This window comes from Ammospiza nelsoni, chromosome 7 (genome assembly GCF_027579445.1).
Source record: "Ammospiza nelsoni isolate bAmmNel1 chromosome 7, bAmmNel1.pri, whole genome shotgun sequence".
Classification (NCBI taxonomy): Eukaryota; Metazoa; Chordata; class Aves; order Passeriformes; family Passerellidae; genus Ammospiza; species Ammospiza nelsoni.
In genome coordinates, this window is record NC_080639.1 from 13709294 (window position 1) to 13734168 (window position 24875).

Here is a 24875-nt window from a genome sequence, read left to right on the forward strand (position 1 = left end):
ATAAACTGTTTTCGGTGCGATGAGCTGCAGGTCAGGGAGCGGAGCGGGCGGATAACGCAACCCGCCGTGTGCGGAGGGCCGGGAGCGCCGCCTGCACCCCGGCACCGCGGCCGCTCCGGCTAGGGGTCGCCGGGGGGACCACCCGCTCAGGGATCCGTTCGGGAAACAAAGTCGCCAGCAGGACCACCCGCGTCCCGGGGAATACACCCGCTTCCTATCTACGGCGGCCGACCCTGCCGCCAACTGCGGCACCGGGGAAGCGGGGGCAGCCCGGGTGAGGTGCCACAGGAGGACCCCGGCGGCTCCCGCGCGTTTGTGCGTCGGGAGGCTCGAACCGGCGGCGGGGGCGGTGACCGGGCGGGGGCGCGGGCGCGGCCCCGCCACGTGGCTCGCGGGCGGAAGGTGGCCCCGCCGCTTCCGCTCCCCGCGCGCGCTCGCCGCCGCTTCCTGTTCCGGTTCCGCTGCGAGGCGCGCGCGTGCTTGAGCGGGTCCGGTGCGGCGGCGCACGTGCCGCCCCCCTCCCGCCCGCCGCAGCGATGCTGGTGCTCTTCGAGACCGCCGCCGGCTACGCCATCTTCAAGGTGAGCCCCGGGCTGCGGCGCGCTGCCTCTCGTCCGGCGGGGCGCGGCCGCCGACCTGCGGCGGGGCAGAAGGGAGGGCGAAGGGGAGCGCGTCGGGCCTGCGGTGGGAATTACGGGTATGAGAGGGAGGGAGAGAGAGAGGGAGGGAGGGTCCCCGCATCCCGTGCGGCGCCTCGCGGCGGGGAGCAGGGCCGGGGGTGGGAGCAGAGGGGCCGCGTTGTGAGCGAGGCCCCGCGGAAGTGGCTGCCGGAGGAAGCTGAAGGTGCTCGGCGGGCAGAAGCAGAGCTGCTGGGGCCTGCCGAGCGTCACCCCTGGCCCTCGCTCCCTCCCCTCTGCCGGCCTGGATTTGGTAGGAAGTTGTGCTCTCGTGGCCGTGCTCCTTTCCCCGGGTTTGGGAGTGCTGATCCCTTTGTTCCCGGCCGTGCCCTCGCTGTTCCCGCCGAGCCCCGCGGGTGCGTGAGGGAGGGGGCGGTGCGAGGCGGGCAGCGCATCCCGGCCGTGCGGGGCCGTGCCTGGAAGCGGGATCGCGGGAACGGTGCGGGTCCCCGCAGGATTCTCGTGTCCCGACCTCGCTCTCCCAGAGGGACAAGCAGCCACTTTCCCAGGGCTTTGCCAGCCTCCTGAGCGGGTGGCTCAGGCTGCAGCTCCCTGGGGCTTTGAGCAAGCCTAAACTAGAGTTGCTACAGTGTCCTGCTCCTTTCTGGCTTTTGTCTTGCTCGAGTGTTGATTCATGTACAGTTTTACCAGCTTGGTCATAGTTTGACCATAACATCCTTATTTTTTTTTCCTCCAACTTAGTCTTAGGGTTTAACTTGTGTGAACATGAGTGCAGGTGTGAAGAGAGGAAGGCTCTGGTTTCCTCTACCTTTGCCTGCAGCAGAATTGCGCCCTTGCTGCTCTGTGGAGCACGATATTTCCTTCCTATGCCCTGAAACCTTTTCTGCTCATTGGGATGAAACCGTGCAGTTCAGGCAATATTTTAATATAAATTCTGATATTTTAATTTCTGAAGGTAGGCTAGGCATGACGCAAAGGTAGGAGGAGGAACATACAGAGAGAACTGCAGGGAGGTATCTGCAGAGGTGCTGCAGTGTTTGCTGCAGCTGTCAGCAGTTATCCATAGGTGTGTCATTTTTATACACTAACAGTCTTGATTTTAGCAGTTTCTATGTCTTTAATTTTCTTTATGTCCCCATGTCTGTTTATAGAGGCTGAAAATTCTGTAGGTCTTGGTGTAGGAAAAATGAACTGCAGGAAAGAATTGTCTGGCTGAGGAAAGGAAGAGTTGCCCCAAGGTTTTGCTGTGCCTCACAGTCATGTGGGACGTTAATTGCTAGGTTTATTTGCTCAGCTACTAATTGAGTTTAAAAAAAGACAATCTCCTTCAACCAGAATTAAAAAATCTTCCAGGGAGCAAAATTCATGGTACTAGGAGTGATTTCTGCGCTGGGTTAAATTGCAACTGCATTGCATTTGCGTTGTGGGGACAAAACCACAAGGAATGAGATGTAAAGAACACAGTGTTGTAAAGATTTTGACTATTCTCCTGAGCCATTTTCTGGGAATTTGCCATGCACTACACATTTTGTGAAATGCTTATAGGTTCCAAGAGCATAAGTGTAAATCTTGTGCTGTTTAAAAGCTGAGGGGGTTCCCCGTGTACAGAGATGGGATTGAGCCATTGCTTTAGACTCTTGGGCAATTGTTGGTGTGGTTGACGACCAAGCTGTGGTTGACGACCAAGCTGTGGTGACGACTGTTCTTTACAGAGATGTTTTCTTTTTTGTTTGGGTTAGCTCTGATTAATGAAAGTAACTTGGGGGATCACTGCTTTCTGTTAGATTTCCCGGATGGTTTTTTTTTTTCCATAACAGTGGCAAATTTGGGTTTGGGTCACTGTGGTTATGAGTGAGTCTTGTAGAGGAGGTGGAGCAAGCCCAGTTTTGATAAAGAGGAAGAGGGTTTTGCTTTAATGTTCCAGATCCAGGAGGACACAGCCGTTATTGAAGAACTTCTGCAATCCAGGTGAAAGTAGAAATGTTGCACTATTGTCTATTAGTAGGGTAAAGCTGCTGAGTGAGAATGGTGAAACAGAGATCACTGAAGATGAGTTTGTTGACTCAATCAGTGTTAACTATTGCAGAGTGGTTGGATGCACTGTAAATGTTTCAGGTCTCCTGTGTTGAAGAACGAAATATAGTTGTGTGTTGTGGTTTTTTTTCCTGCAGGTTCTGAATGAGAAAAAGCTTCAAGAAGTTGACAGTCTATGGAAAGAATTTGAAACTCCTGAAAAAGCAAACAAAATGTAAGCAGGTTTGTGTGGGGATAGCTGTAGGGGGATAGAATATAAGGAAATAAAGATAGCGTAGAAAGTAATCTTACCCCTAAGGAGTTGCAGCTGGGCCAACTAGCAAAGATGAGGAGCAGGCCTGACTTTAACAGGCCACAGCTGTAAGCAATGAGAAGCAGAGTGCTATAAAAGAGTGGGGTGGCTGGGTGAGAAGGGAGCTGGAGTCACTTGGCTGCTTTGTGAAGAGGAAAAAGTCAGTGCTCTGAGGAGGTGCCCATGAGAAACACCAATAGGCATGGAACTTTTGTGATAAGGAGACAAAAGTATGGAACCCCTGCAATAAGAAGACAACAGGTAGTACTGTGGCTTGTGGAAGGACATGGCTGCCTGTAGTTACACACAGCTGAGGTTCAAAATGAAGTACTGATTTTTGGGTTTCAGTATTGTAAAAGCTGTGGGCAATGATAATGTGAAATTAGATACTCTTGAGATGCTTACAATGGAATATCAAAATGAAAGAAATATTTCACAGTGTAATTAAGTAGCAGAAGTCATTACCATGTGTTGCCAAAGCAAAAAAGTTGAACAATACTTTAGGGTGATGTGGGTGATTTGACAAATACATCCAAGCTTGTAATGCTGGAAGTGTCAGTGGAATGATAGGGTTTTGTGCTCACAGAAAGTTCTTTTTGGGAAAAATGAAGCTTAATCCAGGTGGAACTGTGTAAATCACTGATTTGAGAGCTGTGTTGCTGCCCATGCCATCAGTGAGAGTTAGCACCACTGCAGAATTGCACAGGGAATGCACGGTCCACTAATCATTGGCCTTTCTAGCAAATTGCCCTAAAGCTGGGGACAACGGTGGATTCCTTCCAAGTCTTTCTAGTGGTTTTATTGGAAGATTTCTAACCAGCTTTGATTATAATGGATGCATGTGAGCAAGCTTTGCATTTCATATTTATCCTGCTCTGTAGCAGTACTTAGAGCAGAGGCCGGAATATCCCACATCTGCCTGTTTGTAGTGTGGTTAATCTTGTCCTGGAGACATCATCTTGGGCACTTGTTATACAGGATGTGGCTCTTATGGGATCTCTACTCTGATGAAAATAATTCCTCTTTTGCCTTTCTGAAAAGGCATCAGTGTAAGCCTGAAGCTTTTGTTGGGATCTGCAAATGCTTAACTCAAGTATTCAGCTGTATCTGTGACCTTGCTTCCTTTGCTGATACCTGACTCACAACCAGCAGTGGTTAATCAGAGCTGGATTAGTTAAATACCTGTCCCTGACAAGGAATTTACTGGATTGAGATAGCTTCTTAGCTGTAACTGTATATCAGCACCACAGGCTGTGTGAGGGGTAGAGGGAAGCTGTGCCTGGGGATTTGACACAGTGTGGTTAAACACTCTTCTGATGATTCTTGGCTCTGGTCAGCACTTAGGGCTTTAAAGAAATTTTTGTTGTTTGTCTTAAACTCAGCTCAGAACTTGTATTCTAACATCTAATTACAGGGGAGGACTTGAGCATTCATGGGCAATGTATCAGTTAAAATTTGAAGTCTTTGAAGATGTATTTGGTTGGAAAGCATGTTAAATCTGAGCTGTGCAGGCTCTGCATTCCACAGAGGCAGAATATTTCCTTTTGAAGATGAGTGGAAAGATGCTATCAACAGTCAGTCAGGGTGCAGTGTTGAAATTTAAATGGATGATGTCTGTCTTTAAATATGAACTACAAAGCAAAAAGAGGGGGGGTTAGGTTTTCTGGTGATGTCGGTCCAAGAAATACCAAATCAAAATTCCCTTTTTTTTTTTCCTTTATATATTTATTGTGGGACCCAGCTGAAATGTCACACCAGACTCAGTTGGCCAGTTTAGTGCTCTCAGTCCTCTTTGAGGGTCTGCATATTGGTCTTTACTCTCTTAAAGCCATAGGGAAAATAGAGGAGCAGAGGCAGAAAATGATAAAATGGTTCTAGCATGTGGTTTATGTACACTTGTTTACGCACTTCTATTTTATTTCTGTAGAGTAAAGCTGAAACACTTTGAAAAATTTCAGGACACAACAGAAGCACTTGCTGGTGAGTTAACACTTATTACAAAAAAATCAAATCTCTATCATGCATTAGTTCACTCATTACTTGCCTGTGTTCATGCTCTTTCTTTTCTTAGCTTTTAAATTACAGGTTTTATAAGTGAGCTGGTTTTGATGGTTATGAGGTCACCTATCCAGTGTATAGTGCAGTAAAGATGTAATAAAGTTTAGTTTTTTCCTTCAGTGCGTATTTTTAAGCAGTTTAACGTTGTGACTGATACATACAGCCTGTCTGTTGTCAATGATGCATTCTTGTTGAAGCTGAATATCACTGATTTGAGTCAACAATTCGTCACTACCACTGAGACAACAGACTGGTATTAGAGAACATTCATTATTACAATCACCTGGGTTTTATGGATACATGTTATGCCTGTGGTTTTCAGCCTAAGAAAAGTCTGTGTTCTCCTCAAATTCAGGAGTTCAAGCAAAATGGAAAACCTTATATTCAATAATTTTAGTGGGTTTTGCACTTAAATGCTTGATGTGTGGCCTGATTTGAGCAGAAATGGTAGGAATTCTAGGCAATAATTGAGAAATGGTGTGACACTTACTGCTGAATGTGCTGTATGATTTAAGTAGGTGAGTGTTCCAGGTCACATTTATAATTAAAGATCTTCATATTCTGATGCAGTAGGGGGAGCTTATAAAGGAAGCAAAGAAACAAGAATAGAGACACAACCATGAAACATGAGATGCAAATAAAAGAGCTGAGATTGAAGCTGTTGTATGTTCCTCTCCACGGCTTATTTTTTGGATTATTTTGCTTTTGCATAGGTTTGGATTCAGTTCATGTATAGTTAGGCTGATTTAAAAAGCCTCAGAAACATCCAGCACCTTCTACTACTTTGCTTCAAGTTGACTTATGTGTAAAATGGAGATGTTCAGACTACTTATGGCTCATTTATTTTGAAGGCAGGACTATGTATGTGACTTTTGCAGGGGGATAGAATGTAAGAAAATAAAAACAGTGTAGAAAGTAATCTTACCCCTAAGGAGTTGCAGCTGGGACAATTAGCAAAGATGAGGAACAGGCCTGACTTTAACAGGCCACAGCTGTAAGCAATGAGAAAAGAGTGCTATAAAAGAGTGGGGTGGCTGGGTGAGAAGGGAACTGGAGTCAGTTGGCTGCTTTGTGAAGAAGAGTCAGTGCTCTGAGAGCTGCCCATGAGGAACACCAAGAAGGTATGAAACTTTTATGATAAGGAGACAACAGTATGGAACCCCTGCAATAAGATGACAAAAACTGTTTCAAGGGTTAAGATGCTATTGGCCAGCTTGTAGGGCAGAAAATTATCTGCATTGCAGAAAGGTTGTGCGGAAACTCAGCACAGCACTTTGATTTTACTCTTAAATGTTATTAGGTTCTGGAAACCAAAAATCACTAGCTGCTGCTCTGTTACTGTGGTGGAGATGTATCAGTCCCAGAAGTTCAGTGGAGCACAGAGCTGACCCTCAGAGTTGTATAAGTGCCTGCTTAAAATATATTGTGTGGGATTGTAAAGCTTTTACAGGTCTATTAATATTTAAGAATTAAGAACATCCTTTAAAGATTCTTCTGTCTGCATGCTGTATTAAAAGAGTCTGTCTGACTGTCCAGTTTGGCATCATTCCTGGGGCTTTAGATAGTACATTATCCTCACCAGAGAATGCAAATAAGCCATTACTCAATTTAGGATATCATGGTTGCTGCCTAAGGGACATGGCAAATTGTTTGTTAATTTAATTATACACAAAATATTCCCATCTAACTTTGCCATTGGAAATGTTAAATGTGTATCTAAAGCATATGGCATACTGTTTGTAGAGATCCTTAAACAAAATTGACAAAAATAGAACTGAAAACATATGGAGAAAGGAGAGACAACTGGGAGAAAAGTTTTTTATTTAGGCCTTCAGAGGAGGATGTGTATAATTTTCTTCTGTATTGATTTTGAACTATTGCATGGTGAAGTAGTAATTGCAGCTCAGACTAGAGCTACTGTGGACAGTTAAAATAAATACATGAAGTTAGGAGTAATATTTTTTACATATTTTTAGGAGGGAAAAGAAACAACATCTTTGGTCTTTTTGTTTTATACAGCATCCACAGCTCTTGTAGAAGGCAAGCTCAGCAAGAACTTGAAGAAGATTCTCAAGAAGATAGTGGCAAAAGATGCCCACGAGCAGTTGGCTGTGGCAGATGCCAAACTTGGAGGTGTCATAAAGGTGATAACTGATTTTGCTTTTTTTTCTTTTGTTTTATGCTACTGAAATGCTATAGTCAGATTCCAGAGATTTTGCAGTTGCTAGCAATGGATTATGCTGCCAGTGCTGTGTTTGCAGCATAGAGGATAGTTAATCTCAGTATGTGTACAGGGAAGATGTTGTCTTGAGAACACAGGTGACTGACATGGTAAGAATGCACTGAGGTCTTCAGGTTTGCTTGATTTCTCTCTTAAATATTTGTTAGAAATCTAGCAAGTAGAAAAACTAATTTTCTAATTATTCAATCTAGAAAAAGAGTGGAGGCAGGAACCAACCAAAAAACCCAAGCCAGGCAGACACATATTCCTCACTAACAGATGCAGCAATAGTAGGGTGATGATTTATTGTCTTTCTGGGAGTGGGCATTGTTGTGCCTTCCTCAGTGTGCAGGCAGCTGTGCACACCCCTTGTGTACCCAGAGGAAGGAGGTGGTTCAGTGATGGTGGTTTGCCTTTTCTGGAGTCTCCTAGGTGTCAAATACCAGTTTCCCATCTCATGTCCAATTGCTCCCTGTTCCACTGAACTTTGTTCTGACAACCTCCTCATGCTGTCTTAGGAGACTCTGTAGGCTGCAAAATGAGGGCTTAATGTTAGTAAATAATAGCAAGGACTTTGAACTAGTTATTCACTCGTTCTCTGAAAAAGATGCAAAGCTCCTAACTCTTACCTCTGTATTTTCTTTCTGGGACCAAACTGTTTCTAGTAGACTTCAAAATCTTGAATGTTCTACATAGCGGATAGAGCATTAATTATAAATCTGCTCTTCAAAGTGGAATATTAACTGTGTGGGGAACTGAGGGTGTCACTACCTTAAACATCAAAAATGAATGAAACTTGTGTGATCACAGGATTGCAGTGGGATAACCAGTTAAAATGATGTAAGGCTGCTGGAAGAATGACTTCAGAGGAATGTTGTGTTGTGCATGACTTTGGACCATTGATTTCCACACTGCAGGAGAAGCTGAATTTGAGTTGTATACACAGCCCAATGGTTACAGAGCTGATGAGAGGAATTCGCTCCCAGATCGAAGGGCTCATAACAGGCCTCCCTTCTCGAGAGATGGCAGCTATGTGCCTGGGTCTGGCACACAGGTGAGTTCCTACAGCAGCTCTGTTGCATCCTTTATGCCCCTTCCTGTGCTGTGCTGCTTGAAGTGTTTCTGAGTATGTGGCATGGTCTTGTACTCTGTGAGTCAAGATAGTTCTGTATCTGAAATCTTGTTTTAAAAGGAAAGGCTTTCAGTTTGCACCCACCCTTTAGCGATAGGCTTCATCTTCACCCAAAGTGGAAGCTGGTAGCTTTCCTTTTCATGTTATATACTTGAAGGTACACTTCTGGACTGTGTCTGGAGCAGTCCAGGGAGTCATTTAAAGCTCCATTGCCACTAAGAGACAATGTGGAGACCAGAATTTGATGATTTCTGCAGAATAAATACCCATATAATAGATAATGCAAATATTAAAGGCAGGATTGTTCTTGTCACCTTGTTCTTGCTGCTTTTTAGATTTAGTGGAGTAGTAGTTAAATACCAAGTTGTTGGATCACCATGGGATCAAGTATCCATTAGCAAGTCACTTTTTAATCCATATTCTGACATTAGCTTGTCCTGTCACAAGCCATTGGCAAGTTAGAGAAATGCTTTGCTGTAGCCAATTCCTTAAAGGTCTGTTTGCTTACAAAATGGGCATTAATATTGAAAAAGGACTTTTAAGATGCAATTCCTCATTGATACCGAGTGACTTTCACTGTAGCTTACAGAGGAATTGTTAACATAACATTAAAGCCAGATGGTAACGGGCTTTCTCAGACAGTGAGAATCTGTTCCAGGAAGTTTCTTTTGTTGCTTCACATTAGTGTTGCTGGTATTTGCTGCGGGGGAGGTGCAGTTTTGTGTATTGCTTCCAGCTGCTGCCCAACTGGAAATGCTGTTGACAAAGACATTTTGTGGGGAACCATGCAGAAAAACCAAGAGCCAATTAATTTCCTGCCACAGCACTCGTGTGTCTGCAGCAGGTGGTACAAATAACCTTCACTTTCACCCTGGTCACAGGGTATGGGAGGGACTCCTGTCAGGGCTGTTGTGGAGCTTGTGTCAGTGTGGCTTCTGGCCCCAGCTGAGAGCAGTCAGTGGCACAGAACTGAGCTTGGTTTCAATGAACCTGTGAACAACTGTATTTGTGTTAAAAAGGAACAGGTGGGGCATATTCTGCAGCAGGATGTCAGGATGCTGATGAAACTGTGTTTGTCTCCTCAGCCTTTCCCGATACAAGCTGAAGTTCAGCCCAGACAAAGTAGATACCATGATTATCCAGGCAATTTGTAAGTATATTTAGAGCTTACATTATTAATGGATTTGGCTTCAGATAGCTGACTTCTTTACATTGGCTAAAGAAAAATATTGCTGTCAATTTCCTCCTAGGATGTCTGAGTAAATTGGACACTGATGTTCATCTAGGCATAAAGTGTGTTTTCCACAAGCAGGAACATTTTTAGGGCAATACAATAAACTGGCATGCACTTTTTCTTAGCATAGAAATCAGCTGAACTACAGACTGTGTTAGTTCAGTCCTTTAAGGGCTTTCCTTCCCCACATGCCTCCCTCCTGAGTGGTGCTGTGAGAATAGGCCCCACAGGATAGCATTTTCTGACCCATCATTTAGGTGGTGTCTTGCATAGAGGGCAATGTAGAAATGGACTCCTATGTAAGTCACACTGCCATGTGTAATGCTGCATTTTGTCTCCCTGCTTTCTAAATGGGAAACAGACTGAAATTGTTAAAGCAGCTTGGAAAGCCCATTCCTCATTTTTCCTTGAAGAGACACACATCATAATCTGCATGCTTGCTGTGAAGCAGTGGTGAGGAATCCTGTTTGGAATATTAATTCCCAGACTGTTGCCAATGATGAAACATAGTTAAACTGAAATTAATGATGTAATTCAGTTCCTTCGTCACTACCACTGAGACAACAGATGGGAATGTTGGTATTGCACTAGCAGGAAATTTTTTAGCCTCAGGGCTCTCTAGCAATACATACTGTAGGTACTGTACTCTAATAAACTATAAATCTGGTTATTTGTCATATCTAGTAAATGGTGAGCCCGTTGGCTTTGTATTTGGTATATTTATATTATAACAGTAACTAAAAGGCTTACTTTCTTAAATCAAGTAATGGAACACAAGATCGTTTCGTTACCAGTAAAACACTTTTTCCTCAAATTTAATTGGATGCCTAGATTTTATATCAACCTTGTGTCTAGCCCTTTGGTCGACTAAGAGGAAGGAGAACTGGCTGCTGCGCTCCTAGGGAATGTGCTTTGCAGCTGTTAGGGAGTTTGTCCAAGATGGTCACAGTGATAGAACTTTGAGGCCACGCTTACGGGAATTCCAACATTTCTATACAATTGTGCCAACATATTCCAACATTTCTGTAGTATTACACAGTTCTCTGAAAAGTAAAGACTTCTAAGTGTACTGCAGTTGGGCTTATTCCAATATTTAAAGAGTGAAATACTTCAGGTAGTCTCCCTTTATACTATTGGTTTGAGAGTACCACATTTTTAGGTTGCCCTTTTAGGAAAAGAACTCTGTCCTTCTTTCCTTTAGCACTTCTTGATGACTTGGACAAGGAGCTGAATAACTACATCATGCGCTGCCGGGAGTGGTACGGCTGGCACTTCCCTGAGCTGGGCAAAATCATCACGGATAACCTGACCTACTGCAAATGCGTGCGCAAAGTCGGTGAGTGGTGAGGCCGTGGCAGTGGGCACCGAGTGAGTGGCAGTGGTGTGACACCCACTCTGCTCGTCCAGCTGCCATCACCCTGAGCAGTGCTGCCTTCAGCAGCAGGGTAGATGGGGCCAGCAGAAGAGGAGGGTATGTTTGCATCTGGATCGTGGTGCAGTTTGCCATTTGGAAACTGAAGTGAAAACTAATGCCACATCACCAACCAGTCCTTCATGGACCACCAGCACATCTTAGAATCTCAGTTAGTCAGCAGACCAGTTTGGAAATTAGCTCTTAAAAACTGATATAAAGAGAAGTGTTGCCTGTCTCTGGATGTTCTTGAAGAGAGCAGTTAGTAGAATTACTTACAAGAGCAGAAAGAATGCCATATTTTGGACACTTGCCTCACCTCTTGGGCTCATATACTTTGTATTGATTTATTTTTTGCTTGGTTGGTTTTTTGTAACAATGAAGTTTGCAGTCCAGAGAGAGTTGTGGTTTTAAGGCGGTTTTTCCCCCCCAGTTGTAGAAACGGTTAAGTAGATTTGGTTAGTGGTAAGTGTCTGCTTCCTGGAGTTCTCTTCTTCTAATATTGTCATTGAAAATTTTGCAGCAACCAGCTACTGAAAAGGTGAAATATGTAGTATGGGCTTTCTGGGTTTTTTTCTAGTTTCAAATTTAATATTACCAACCGTTCCTAGTTGGTATAAACACAAAGTCAGAACACTGACATATATTTTAGGAATTTGGAATAGTGTGATGGCAGACTTGACTCACTGTTTTTATTTTGGCCTTTTATCTTCATCTGTTTCTGTGCCTTTTTTGCTAGTTCATCTCGCCCCCAGCACAAACATGCTTTCATCTGTACCCCACAGGAGACAGAAGCAATTTTGCATCCTCTGATGTTTCTGACATCCTACCAGAGGAGATTGAGGAGGATGTGAAGGCTGCTGCTGAGATTTCCATGGGGACAGAAGTATCAGAAGAAGACATAAACAACATAATCCATCTCTGTGATCAGGTATGTACACATGAATGGATAGCAGCAGGACTCTATTGCTGCTCAGAAGAGCCACTTCTGCCAAGGAGAGCTTTTCCCAGGGCAGTGCTAACTTGTGATGGCAGTGATGATTCCTATATTGTTGCTTTCCTGATGTTCAGACATGAGGGTGCACAGTCACTACCTCATCTGAGCCATCTCAGACTGTTGATGCCTGCACAGGGCCTTCTGAAAGTGGCAGTCTTACTTTTAGGGGGAATTTTGCTATCATTGTACTTTCAAGAATTTGAGATAGTAGCATTGTATAGCCTCTTTTTAATCTGTCACTGTGGAAGCTAGGTGATGAATCCTGGGTTAAAAATGGACCACTAAGGCCCCAAAAGAATTAGGAGTCTACCCTGCTCTTGTCTGGGCTGTGTGTGAACAAACACCCTCTGACTTCAGTGGTGTCATTTGGATCCCTTTGTGACTTTACCAGCAGTGGCAGGGTTAGGAGTTCCTGTTCTTGGTCTAGACCAGGCTGCTTTTTAATGTGCATTCTAATTGTGTCTGTATGAAACAAGTAAAGAGCATGTATCCCATTTCAAGAGAATGGTGGCAAAGATTTATGTGAAAACTGAATATTCCAGAGTTTTGTCCTAAAGAAAATGTCCTCGCTAAGTATTTTTGTTCTGCTTCTCTGTCTTTGGCATGTTATCAGCTCCTTTATCGGGAGTTTTGCTGAGAAAATAAGTTGCATAAGGGAATTAGCAGAACAGATCCCATATACTTCGTGGATGTAGCTCTGCTCTGGCAATATGCTCTATATAAAGCTTCCCATAAGTCTGGCTCTTGGCTGTTTGCATTTTGCAATTTGTTAGTCTCCTACAGTGGAATTCTCAGCACTTCCTCATGTCAGTATATTTATTTCTTTCCATTTTTTGGTTGGCTGATACTGACTCCTGTAACTAAATTCTGTCTGTGCCAGGTGATTGAAATCTCAGAGTATCGGACCCAGCTCTATGACTACCTGAAGAACAGAATGATGGCCATTGCTCCCAATCTCACTGTCATGGTGGGAGAACTAGTGGGAGCAAGACTCATTGCTCATGCAGGTGGGTTACAGTGATCAACATGAATGAATCCTAGGTGATCTCATCAGAGGTTTTCTCTGAGGAGCTGGTCAGCTAACAGCATTATGTAAGGCCTGGTGCACATATTGTGGTAAATGGGGTGAAGGCAGCACTTCAGGAATCTTGAGAATACCGGCATGAGCTTGGTAGTAGTCTGTGATGACGAAGTTCTCAATTGGCCTGAATTCTTTTTGGAATATGAGGGCAACTTAAGTCACTACCTCTTCTGAGACACTTACTGAGCCTCCTGCTGGTAGTTCTGTCACTTGTGAGGTATAAAACCAGCACTGGGCTTTTATAGTCAGACTGGCTCAAGATAGCAGCCTTATTTCAGTTATCTGTGCTGCAGTTCTGTGATAAAATGTTCTTGCTGTCAGGAGTAGGCATTATTCCAATGGAATATGTTTTATTGAGTCAGCCTTCTTTCCTGATGCTCAAATCAAACCAAGACAGTTGAGGCATGAAAGACTGAAATGGTTTACCTATCCTTCAGGAAGCAAATGGGAAGCAGCTCTCATGGAAACAGATGGATCTGAGCTTCTTACACTATTCAAAAGCAGGAATCTAGCCTAGCTGTTTCTCTGACAAATTCCTCTTGCTGTGTCACCTCTTTCTAGGTTCCCTCCTGAATCTGGCAAAACATCCAGCTTCTACAGTTCAGTTGCTGGGTGCTGAGAAGGCACTCTTCAGAGCACTGAAGACTAAAAGGGACACACCTAAGTTTGGCCTTATCTATCATGCCTCCCTGGTGGGACAAAGCAATACCAAAAATAAAGGAAAGGTAAGCTGCGTAGTTCTTCACTGGGTTGGCTTTTTCCAGGGCATTAATATCTTGAGCTTCACAGTGAGGCTTTTCCATGGCTTGCTTTACTGTATTGCTTTGTGGTGACATGGAAAATACCACTGTCCTACAAATCCTTGAATATTGTTCACTCCTGTTCAAAAAAAGGGGATAAAACTGTCTGTTTGACATAGCTGAGCAATAGCAGGTGTATTCCAGATGAGTTCGGATGTACACTGGCTTTCTCAAGGGGTATGTTATTACTTTCTTCTATGTGATAGTAAACTAAGATGTTAAAGGCTTTGGTCTTTCTTGAAAATTGGACTCTTTTAACAGCTTGGTCTTAAAGTCTTTCATAATGCAGGTGGATGAATATGTGTTTAAATTGTGGAGAAATCTGGAAATTACACTTCAGACTAACCTGGTCTGAAGGTTGGGGTAGAGTAGGTAGGATATGTGTAACTGACTTGCTGTCTCAGACATTTCCCTCTATTTATCAAGGAAGCAAGGTGTTACATTAACAGTATTTCAGTGTTAAAAGAATGAGACACTAATTACTTCTTGGACTGAACACTGCTAGTAAATGGTTACTTTGTGCTTTTGTATGTGGGTATGGTTTCCAGATCAGAGTGAATCACACTGCCTTATGTTAAGTTTTAGCATTTAATATTATTTTTGGCTTTTCCAGATTTCTCGAATGCTGGCAGCCAAGACTGCCTTGACTATTCGTTATGATGCCCTTGGAGAGAACACCAGTGCTGAAATGGGAGCTGAGAACAGACTAAAAGTAGAGACAAGGCTGAGGCTTTTGGAAGAGAGAGGGGTAAGTCTTACAGAGAACTGCATGAAGCTGTTGTTTTTGTTCAGGGTATGATTTCCTGACACTGCTTTTTGACTCTTCTCTCTCAGTAACGTGTCACTCTTACCCTGTAGTTTCTCCCAGCTTTGGCTGGAGTGGCCAAGTGTGTAAGTTGGCTGCAGGCATTTGTGTATCAGCTGTTCTTGTTTACAGGGCTGTCTTTATTTGCTTTATACTGAAAAATCTTGATAGCGACCAAGGTTAATAAGATCACACCTTTACATTCCCTCTATCTCTATGAATTGCAAGGGATAGGCTTATTACTTCATAGTTTCTTTCTCTTTACTTAGAAGGAGCATTTGTGTCAATATTTTTTCCACTCTGGTTCCTGGAATCTGGACAGAATCTGGTGGTGCTTAGTCTTCGGGAGCTTTCTCTGTAGCTAAAGCAAGATGTTATTCTGCAAGTTGCTGCACTGCCCTCCTACCACCTGATGCATATCCTGGCTCTCCACACCTACTGTTCCATGTTGCCATCAGCACAGGGTGCTGGGAGCATAGGGACCCTTTCCTCTTTTATGTGGCTGCTGCATGTGATCTTGTGAATGACAGCTAGGTTCAGCCTTCCAAGCTAGACCTGATGCCAGTGCTGTAGTACTGGCATTACTAGAACAGAAAAGAAATGTCCAGAAAAACCTGCTTTCTCTCCATGGACAGTGAAACTTCCCATCAGAACAAAGGCAAGGAGAGATGTTAACACCAAAAGACAAACCAATCATCTGACAAGTACATATTTAATTTAGTTTGGGGCCTGTGTTGTGGCTTTAAAGCGTGGCTTAATGCCAGCTGTAGGGTGGTACCTGCGCTTAAATGCAGTTAATCTTGCCAAAGGAAGAAAGTGCACAAATCTGAGCTGCTTTTGGGAATTTGGAAGTACAATGTTATGTCACGTTACTGTTGCATATTTGATCCAGTATTAGATATACCTTACTTGGATTGGGCCCTTGAAGAGCAGCATTAGGAAGGCCATTCTCACCTCAGCCTTGCTCACCTCAGCTACACTCCCTGTCACTACTCTACAATCAGGTGTAAAGCTAATGCAAGTACACAAGAGCTTGACCCATAATGCATCTGTCTTTCCATTTCAAGAGCTGAATAACTTGTGTTGTGATTTCTTTTCCTTATGAGTAATTTGTTTTTCCTATCTAAATTTTTCTTGTAGATAAGAAGAATTAGTGGCACTGGAAAAGCCTTGGCCAAGGCAGACAAATATCAAAACAAGAGGTGAATAATTTTTCCTTTCAGCTTGGCTGAGTAAAAATAACTCTCCGTGGTTTTATTTCTGAAAAGCTTTTTGGTTGTGGGCTGGGTTGACCTAAGATCCAGGAAACATTTTCTGTGCTATTTAAACATTGCTAATAAGTTCTGTTGCTAACAAGAATTTCCTTTTCCCCAGATTTTCTAATAGTAAATCACTGACATCATCAGATAGCAAGTACTTTAGGTGCTAGCAGCAGCACCCCAAAAAGCAGGGTCTTAATATATAGCAGCTTTATTTATTACAATTCCAAGTGAAATAAATGGGAGAAAATCAGAGTATTAATTAATTTATTTGACATGGAAGCTGTCCTGGAGACCTAATTATTCCACTTATTCTTGAAAAAAGGAAAAAAACTAGCCACCGCTTGTTCTAAGTGAAGCTTCATCTCCTTATTTAAGTCATGTATGTAATAAATAACACGTCTTGAGCAATAAATAAGGTATTTCTGTACTCTGGACATTGTTAGAACAGTTTATGGTGCCCAAAGTGACACTGTAAATTGCAACTGGGGCAGCTAAACATCTGAGGATTTGAACAAGGTATTATTAGTCTGTGCTGTGACATCTGGGTTTACTGCTTAATTTGGCTGCAGGCTTCTTGCTTAGCTTGCCCTGCTTATTTTGCTGAGCTTTTGGTGTAGAGAGGGCAAGAGCTCAGCAAAACCAGGTTTCAGTGCTTGTTCTGTGAGAAAAAATTAGCACTGTTGCACCCATCTGCAGCCCCCAAACATCTTTCTGGAGTCTAGCTGTGACTTCTATTTCCATATGCCAGGCATTTCCAAGTGTGGTGACGGCTGTGATTTCTGGAGCAGCTTTTGCAGACAGTGTCAGTCAGTAAATGAAGCATTAGGGCGTGTCAGGAGGCAGGAGCTGAGGGAGGAGGTTGTTAGAGACAACATAGATGCTGGGGTTTGACCTCTGGAAATGAGGAATCATGAACTCCTGCCAGGACATGTTCCTGCTGGTAGACATGCTTTGCAAACATGTCTAGGCTTGGAGAGAATCTGAAGATAATTCCTGGCTATTTGGCATAGTCTGGCTACCTAAAAGGGAAACTAAACTCAGTACTTGTCAAATTGTCCTTGTAGTACAAAAATGGCAGTACTGCTGCATGAGCATGTTAGAAAGGCTAAAATAGTATTTTAAGGAGATGGGCAAGAATGTTAGTCTTGTATGGAACTATGGATTTTGTTTGAATTAGCTAAATTAAAGTAATGTATCAGAAGGTAAATGAGAGTTAGTTTTTAGAGATGAGATTCAAATGAAACATTTCTGTATGCTTTCCAAAAAAGATGCAAGTGATGCTATATTAGTTTTATTTATGCTTTTGTGATTTTGGTTTTTGGTTTGGTTTTATTTTTAATTAGCAGTATTATGACAATGACAAGGAAGCCATTGAGCACTCATTTGTGTCTTTCTGAAGTAGACTCCACCTTTTGCAAAAGGCTGCATAATGAATTTCTTTAAACCGATATGCGGTGTTAATACCCATAACAATAATTTCCCATGTTTAGAGAATGAGCTGATGGTACTGTCTGCTGGCATTACCACATGCTTGCTAGCCCAGTCACTCAGCTTCAGTTGCTTTTATAACCTGTGCAAGGTATCTTTTTCAGATTCCTATTTTAGAAAAGTTCAGATGTCCATTATGTATCTGAGAACGAAATATTTTAGACTTAGTGTTTTAAAACAACTTCTTTCTTCAGTAGGAATTCTGTTCTGATTAAGAAAAGAACTGCTTCATTGTTATTTGATGATTCAGTTGTCCCTTACAAGTTCCAATTAAAGAGCACTGGACAGCCTGTAGAGGAGTTTGGAACTGAACAAATGAGCATGCAGTAACTGAGAAGAGGCAGTTTCAGACACAGATATTTGAATGTCCCATAATTCAGTGATACAGGTGCTACAGCAATGAGCTGTAATGTTACCCTGCCTTGTGAGTTTGCCCTCTCAGTTTAATGGTGGAGAGGCCGTGTAGAAAAAGCAGAAGTAAAGCTACTTCTAATGCTTTGTGTGTGTGTGTATTATTACCCCTAGGGTACAGTTATGGGATAATATACCAAATACCATGCAATAATACACTAAGTGATGGGGAGCTGTGTGCTTGTGACCATATGGCTATGCTGGATAGGCTTTCAGCATCAGAGAAATCAATGTAATGGGTAATTCAAGTGTGCTGTAGAGCCTTGAGCAGGTATAAACCAGGATGAAACTCTTAGTTAACTGGTATTTTCAGATCAGACAATTATACTTTGTGGGATATCTCTTTCCTAGTCATGATTACTGATAAAGGCACTTATGTATTGGTGGGAGGGCCTCACTACCTGTAGATGCTTTGTCAGCTGAGCAAAATTGATTTTCAAGTATTCTTGGTAGGTTGTGTTGGAAAGTTTATGTTCAACTGCAGGGTCTTCCCTGAAGGTTTGCTCTTCTTAATGCATAAACCTTTTTCTTCATTACAGTGAAGTGAAGGTGTTTGACCCCTCTGGTGACTCGACACTTCCTGTTGTTTCCAAGAAGCGCAAAATTCAGGAGGTGGATGAACAAGACACAGAGGTTGCAGTGAAAGCAAAGAAGTTCAAAGCAGAGATGAAAGGTTGGTTGCTGTACCTGTGCTGCTGCCATGTCACTGTTTGCATCCTGCAGTTGGGTTTAGCAGTTACAGCCAGCCACAGTACCTGGGTATTCTCCTTGAGAATGGCAGTGTATTTAAAAAAGTGACTGACACCAGACTGCAGTCAATTTACAAGCAGTTGTAAATGTGTAAGAACATTTTAAAACAAAACTTTGCTCATATTCTTGCAGAATTTCTTGCTCAGCAGGTTTGTATTTAGTATCTTGAAGACAGAAAAGCTGCTCTCTGTAAAACCAGAACTTGCCCTATTTTCTTTCAAGAATACTATTTTATTCTGTGTAGAAGTGTTTTCTGGCCTTTCTCAACATATAAAAAGGTCAGAATTTGACTTGAAATGACACTTGGAAATTTCCATGTGAATTTACATAGTACATGAACAATTGTTATTCTCTGGGGAGCTAAAACTGAACTATGTCCACAGTTCTTTCTTTCTCTGATAAGTTACTGTGTGAAGAATGTTTTGCAGTTACAGCTCAGAATCTATCTAGTTTAACATTATGGTTCATTTTAAGAAACATTCTGTTCTCACCAGTGTGTAACTTGTGAGGGGGAAAAATGAGGAAAAAGATGACTTAAAGTCACTTCTGTGAGAGCTAGAGACAGATCTGGCTGTGCACTACTCGTCTTTTGCCAACTACCCATGCCTGCAGAGGTGAGGCTGTCAGAGCCTTCCATTTCTGCCTTCTCTGCTGCTCTGCTCTAGGGGATCAGAGTGCAGATACACTGGTTCAATGCCTCTTCATGCTGAGGTGATGGGAAGTGTGATCATTCCAGACGCCACTTAGTCCATGGTGGCTGTACATAGAGGGAGCAACTTGCAGGAATCTAAACACAGCTGAGAAGTAAAGTTACACTGGGGGAAAGGAGAATCCTTTGTGCTGTAAAGCTGAGATCTGTGCTCTGCCTTGTTCACTTGTATTTAACATAATGAGAAAAGGACATGAGTACTTTGGAAGCTTGAACTTTGCCCATTTGCTTTTGGAGAATGTGGGTGTTCTCACAGCTACTGCTTTTGAACCAACTTCCCTTACTGTAGCCAGAATTGTTCCCTTGGGCTTGCCTTGCACTATCAAAGCAAGTGTTGACATCTCACAGGCAGGTGAAATATTATGTTGCCTTCCAGCCTGCTCTTCTGTAGTTTGAGGAGGATATTTCAGTTCATAGTTCTATTATTCAATGGTTGGTCCTCTTTTACACAAACCTGCTTGTTTGCTTCATTTACTTTATTTCCAGATTTGGGGATTGGGTGGAGCTTAGCAGATAGCCTTGAGCTGGAAGTAGTGTCCAGAACACTTGTGGACTACTGAAATCTGTGCTGTTTGGCTGTTTGTTTTGCAAATTTCCCTAAACCTGAAGTACAGGATTCAGATGTATTGCTTTTCTTCCTTAAAAGATGGGTAATTCTGCAAATGTATGGTTAATAGCTCCTACTTTTTCCCAGACCTTCCGAAAAACTGGTTTTTATTTGACTACCTGGGCATTAGTGCTAACTATGCCAGTTGCTTCAGACTATAGAATAAATGTTTCCAGAGTGTGTGTTTATCTTATGTCACCTCTATGCAGAATTAATCCCTTTAGCCTGTCCTCTTGTACCCTTGAAAATAGCATTGCCTCATATTTGCAAATTATATTTGAGCACTCAGCATGGGTACACGAATTTCCCTGACACTTGCTAGACAGAGCATAGCCTTGCTGTTTTGCAGCATGATTTCTCTGACTGCAGTGTGCTGGTGGGGGCTTGGTGGTGCTAGAAGGTTGAGGAGTTCAGCAAGTCACATAATACACAAAAGGGTGCAGAGGATGTCCCAGCATTAAGATTTATATTGCACATCCACTTGAATGTGCATGTGAGCCTTTAATGTCTGCTGTTCTTGGCTCTGTTGTTTTTTGCTGCAGTGCTCTATTCAGCTTTTGCCTGGTCAGAGATAACACATCCAGACAGTGTGTTGTGAAAGAAGTCTCTGCCTCCTCCTTCCCCATGCTGTTTGTGCAGCTGCATAAAAAATGGGGGCGGTGGGAAAAGCAGTCCCAGAAAAAAAGGCATTCTTCAGCCAGATTTTTTTGTTGGGCTTGTGTTACAAGAGGAAGGTAAAGGACAGGAAGGAGTGGGAAGCTGCCACTGAAGAGTTTTGGTCAAACCATTGCTTTTAATATCTGTTGTAAAGAGGGACAGTATTTTGCATTATGCCAGCCTGAAGTGTAAATGTTACTGCAAGATGAGATGTGTGGTGTTTTCTCTCTCCCTGTTTGGGGTGCATGAATGGCAGTGCTTTGGGTGGGAGCTGGCAGGGGGTTGAGGTATGTATTCACCTTTTATACCTATCAGGAAACCAGGTGGAAGGATTAGTGCCTGAAACAAGTTACAATCCACTTCAGGAGCTGTTAAAACCTGGTTTTGTGTTGGTGAAGGGAAATAGGGCAGGTGTTTTTGTGACTGTGGTCTCTGCAGTTGGATGTGGCCAAACAGAATTCATACCACCAGCAGGGCTAGCCAGTCTCCTCAGGGAAGCCTTCAGCTTGCATCTAGCATCAGGATATAGTAGCAGTTGGTGACTTGGGAAGGTATCTCTTGAAAAGAGAAATATCTTCAGTTAATGGTGTTAATGGAGTGAACCCTGCAAGTCACAAAAGCAACAACTTGGCAGGATGTTCTTTTCTGATAGACAGTGTGACTTCATTCTGTACACTCTGTGGAGCATTGTCTGGAGGAGGGAGAGTACACCAGGACATCAGGCTTGTGTGTAAAAGCTTAGACAAAAATGGTGAGTGGAACTACTGCTGGTGATGTCCAGCACTCCCAGGGCCATCAGTCAGACTGATCCTCAGGCTGCTGCTGCTTTCTGTGCTCTGTGCCTGAGTCAGAGCTATTGGTTTCCTTGTCAGCTGCTGTGTATCACAAAGAAACCCCCACTGGCCTTGCCTGACTTGGCAGTATTGCACCTAGAGGAAAAAGACCAGCACCCCTGGAGCCTTTATCCTGATTCTAGGTACAAATATGTGAGGCCTTGTGATGAGCTTTGCTAGAAGGCAGCAGCTGAAATCTTCAGAGAGGGCTCTGCTGCTTGCTGTGAGAAGTGACAGTGCTTGTGAGCACCCAGTGCATCATTGCACAGCAAATTGTGCCAGGTTCCACTGCCTGCTGTGTCAGAATTGATGACATCTAGGGTAATAACGAGAAAAAGTTTTTTCAAGGTTATCACCCAATATTTTTCTTGGAAATGTATATCTTACCAATCCAGCTGAGTAAAAACATGTAGCATAGCAAAATACAATGTGTATGCTCCTGTTATACAGTGTGGCTTTAATATAGTTTATGCTTATTTTTCAGCTACTTTTACTTTCCCCATGTCATTCATAGGGAGGTGAGGACACTTATTTTTATACCTGCTTTGAATGCCTTATGCTTGCACACTGTTCTCTGTGAATTTTGTGGCACAATCCACTCAAAGTTATATTTACCAGGTTTTTTTATCTAGAATCTTTTGCTGTTTTGTTTCTGGTATGTTTTTTGATGTCAGAAAACTGCATGTGTTGGCTGCATTCTTCTGTAGACATGTCTAGAAATTACTTACCCTGAAGCCAACTTTTTTTGTCTGAAGCTAATGTTAGAGCCAGAGTTTGAAGTGTTATTTTTGACTCACATAATCCCTTTTCTGGCTTGAGGAACTAAACTCGTGACAAAGTACAATCAAGACATTAGGAGGTTATGTGGTTTGGGTCTTTTTTGTAATTGAACTTGTTCTTTTTGTAAGTGGTGAGTGAGTGTTCTTGAAAATAAAATTGGTTCTTTCCTGGGGGACATATGGTGAGAAAATGACGTCTTGAGTCAAACCTCCAGTAGCAAAGATACATACCACAAACACCTCTGGTTTCACCATCAGTTTTGTAGCTACTGAAGGATAGTGGTTGCTGCATTCAGAACTTAGTCATGAGTACTGTGTGAAACTTGGTATCCAGCACTGACTCAGCTGTGCAAATAAGTTTAACTTGGGTATGCTCCAGTAACAGCCTGGCTGCTGCATAGGCTGTCAGCTTGGTAATGATTTTTGCTTGGTATCTTTACCTCGAGATTCCTAAGACTGTGGGATGTATTCTAGGAAGTGAGTGGTAAATCACAGTTCCATTACCCTGTGATTAGATAGGGCTGCTGTTGATGAATTGTTCTGAAAAGTAACTCTAAGGCCATTAGTAAATCTTTCTGGGTTGACATTCCTCTCAGCTTATATAAATAATATTATAAATAATTCCTGTCGTCCAGGATAGGAACGTGTTTCTGCATTAAATGCTTGAAGTTGCATTGAGATCATTGTGTTTGCCAATCTAAACAGTAAGGAAAACCGGTCTGCTTCTTCACAAATTTCCAGCATCAAGATGGAGAAATCAGTTGTGACCAAGCTACTGCTGGCTAAATGTGTTTCTAAGGAGGGATTTAGAGTCCTTTTGCTGCTCCTGTGTTGCTGGTAAAAATACTTGCCAAACTGTGGACAGTCACTTTTCCCATGGAGTACTTGAAGGTAATTTGGCAAACAAAACATGCAAGTTTGTTTTAAATTCTGGGAGCAGCATATAGGAATAGGATGATGTGAATTCACCAGGAGCTGGGAATAGTGCTGTCTAAACACTGTCACTGTCTGAAGTAGCTTTATGTTTTGATTGTAGCAGGGAGTAGTTCTGCAGGTAAGTTAACACAGACAGTAAATAGGAGTCATTGCATCCCCTGCTGTCTCATAGCGTTTCCTTTTGCACTCTCAATAACTGACAACCTGCCTTTCATTTTTGTCCTTTTTGTGCTACAGAAGGGGCAGCTGTAGAAGATGGTGAACCTGTCAAAAAGAAGAAAAAGAAAAAGGATAAGGAGAAGCAAGCTGAAGAAGAGGTGGTAATGAGTGAGGAACTCCCCACCAGCCCCATAACTGAGGTGAGGCAGAATTGCACAGCTACCTGATCATTTTTGAGAATATTCTCTCCAAAACATAGTGTAGAGTGAGGGGTGGGGAGAAATTCTTCTATGTGTAATCCATGGCATGCAAATAGTTTTGCTCTAGTAACTTGATTTTGTGATCTCCACCACTGTAATGTCCAAGAAGATGTGCATTGCAAAATAATATCTGGAAAGTTTGTGACCGCAATGCCTCCATTCCTCTCCTGTCCTCTGCTCACCCCCAGCTCTTGTCTTCCCCCTCTTTTCATCTTTTCTAGTGGGAAGAGTGTCCCTTGGGGCCAGTCCACAGGCATCTGTCTCCACTTTGGGACCTTTAGGGAGCAGAGGCTGTACCTGTTGATTTGGTACCTTCTAGAGCAGCAGAGCAGATGGGACCAAACCCAGCTTTTGGCCCAGTTCTGAAGTCTTGTTCTTAACCCAGGGTTGAATTTTGTGCCCTTGGTGTGTGTCATTGCAGGGCCGAGGACAGGGCTGAGCTGTGACAGTGTGGCACAGCCTCCCTGGCCCTGTGAGCAGCTGAGGGAGGACATGGCCTGGGCTGTGCTCTGCTGAGCATGGCAGCTGGGGTGATGCTTGGGCTCTGAGCCCTGTTGCCTAGCTACTCGTGTTGCTTTGCTCTTCCACTATGCTTTGTTCATGGCAACATTTGTTTGTTTGCAGAATCCAGAGAAAAAGAAGAAGAAAAAAAAGAAAATGAAAGATGAGGGTGAAGACTGATGTGGAACAGGGGAAAACACTGGCCCTTGGACAGCTGCTTTGGAGTAGCATTTATCTACATAATTTGTTTAGCCTCTTGCTGAAAACTAACTTCCCTGTGTTGCAAGAGGGCAAGGAGATGGGTTTGATAGCTGTCTTCTCCCTGGAGCAGGATACCCTGGTGTCTCTGATAATTAGGAGGATTACTGGTTTCTTTTGTTTAAAAGCTCACAATAGGTCCTCTTTTCATAACCAGTCTCCACTGATAAGGAATAAAAACATTTTTATGGAGATTTTATGCCTCTATCTTTTAACTTGTTTGCTGTTTTCTCTAGCCATTATTGGGACTGTTTCTAAGATATATTGTTTTAAATGACTCGTCAGTTCTGAAGTTCTGAATTTGTAAATGTTCTGTTGCAGTTTATTCTCTAAAGATTTCAAAGGTTGTAATATCCCTACATTTTCTGTAAAATGGATACAAATATCTGTGCATGATACCAAAGATGCTTTGAACAGTTGAGGTATGTCACCAAGTCTGCACTGTATTCTCTTGATAAAACCTTTTTTAAGCATCTTCCAAATGTTTTAGTTTTGCTGCACTGGCTAACAAAATTCAGATGTGTTTTGAACAAATGTGAGGTAGCTTTCAAATTGCTTCATG

General features: G+C 42.9%; 1 protein-coding gene and 4 non-coding genes across 5 annotated transcripts; all 5 read left to right on the forward strand.

Moving 5' to 3' along the window:
- The first annotated feature begins 425 nt into the window (after positions 1-425).
- On the forward strand, positions 426-24747 carry NOP58 (NOP58 ribonucleoprotein). Its single transcript, XM_059476309.1, has 15 exons — positions 426-581; positions 2810-2886; positions 4892-4944; positions 7042-7166; positions 8161-8297; positions 9461-9525; positions 10811-10945; positions 11806-11951; positions 12898-13024; positions 13660-13823; positions 14512-14646; positions 15844-15905; positions 18404-18537; positions 23373-23494; positions 24179-24747. Exons 1-15 carry the CDS (start codon positions 537-539, stop codon positions 24233-24235), a joined length of 1584 nt encoding a protein of 527 aa, XP_059332292.1. The 5' UTR covers positions 426-536; the 3' UTR covers positions 24236-24747.
- Positions 5187-5275, forward strand: LOC132075844 (small nucleolar RNA SNORD70). Its single transcript, XR_009418842.1, has one exon. It is a non-coding gene; the product is annotated as a small nucleolar RNA SNORD70 (small nucleolar RNA).
- LOC132075845 (small nucleolar RNA SNORD70) lies at positions 10093-10180 on the forward strand. The gene has a single exon (XR_009418843.1). It is a non-coding gene; the product is annotated as a small nucleolar RNA SNORD70 (small nucleolar RNA).
- On the forward strand, positions 12047-12130 carry LOC132075842 (small nucleolar RNA SNORD11B). The gene has a single exon (XR_009418840.1). It is a non-coding gene; the product is annotated as a small nucleolar RNA SNORD11B (small nucleolar RNA).
- LOC132075841 (small nucleolar RNA SNORD11) lies at positions 13192-13277 on the forward strand. The gene has a single exon (XR_009418839.1). It is a non-coding gene; the product is annotated as a small nucleolar RNA SNORD11 (small nucleolar RNA).
- Positions 24748-24875: the final 128 nt, after the last annotated feature.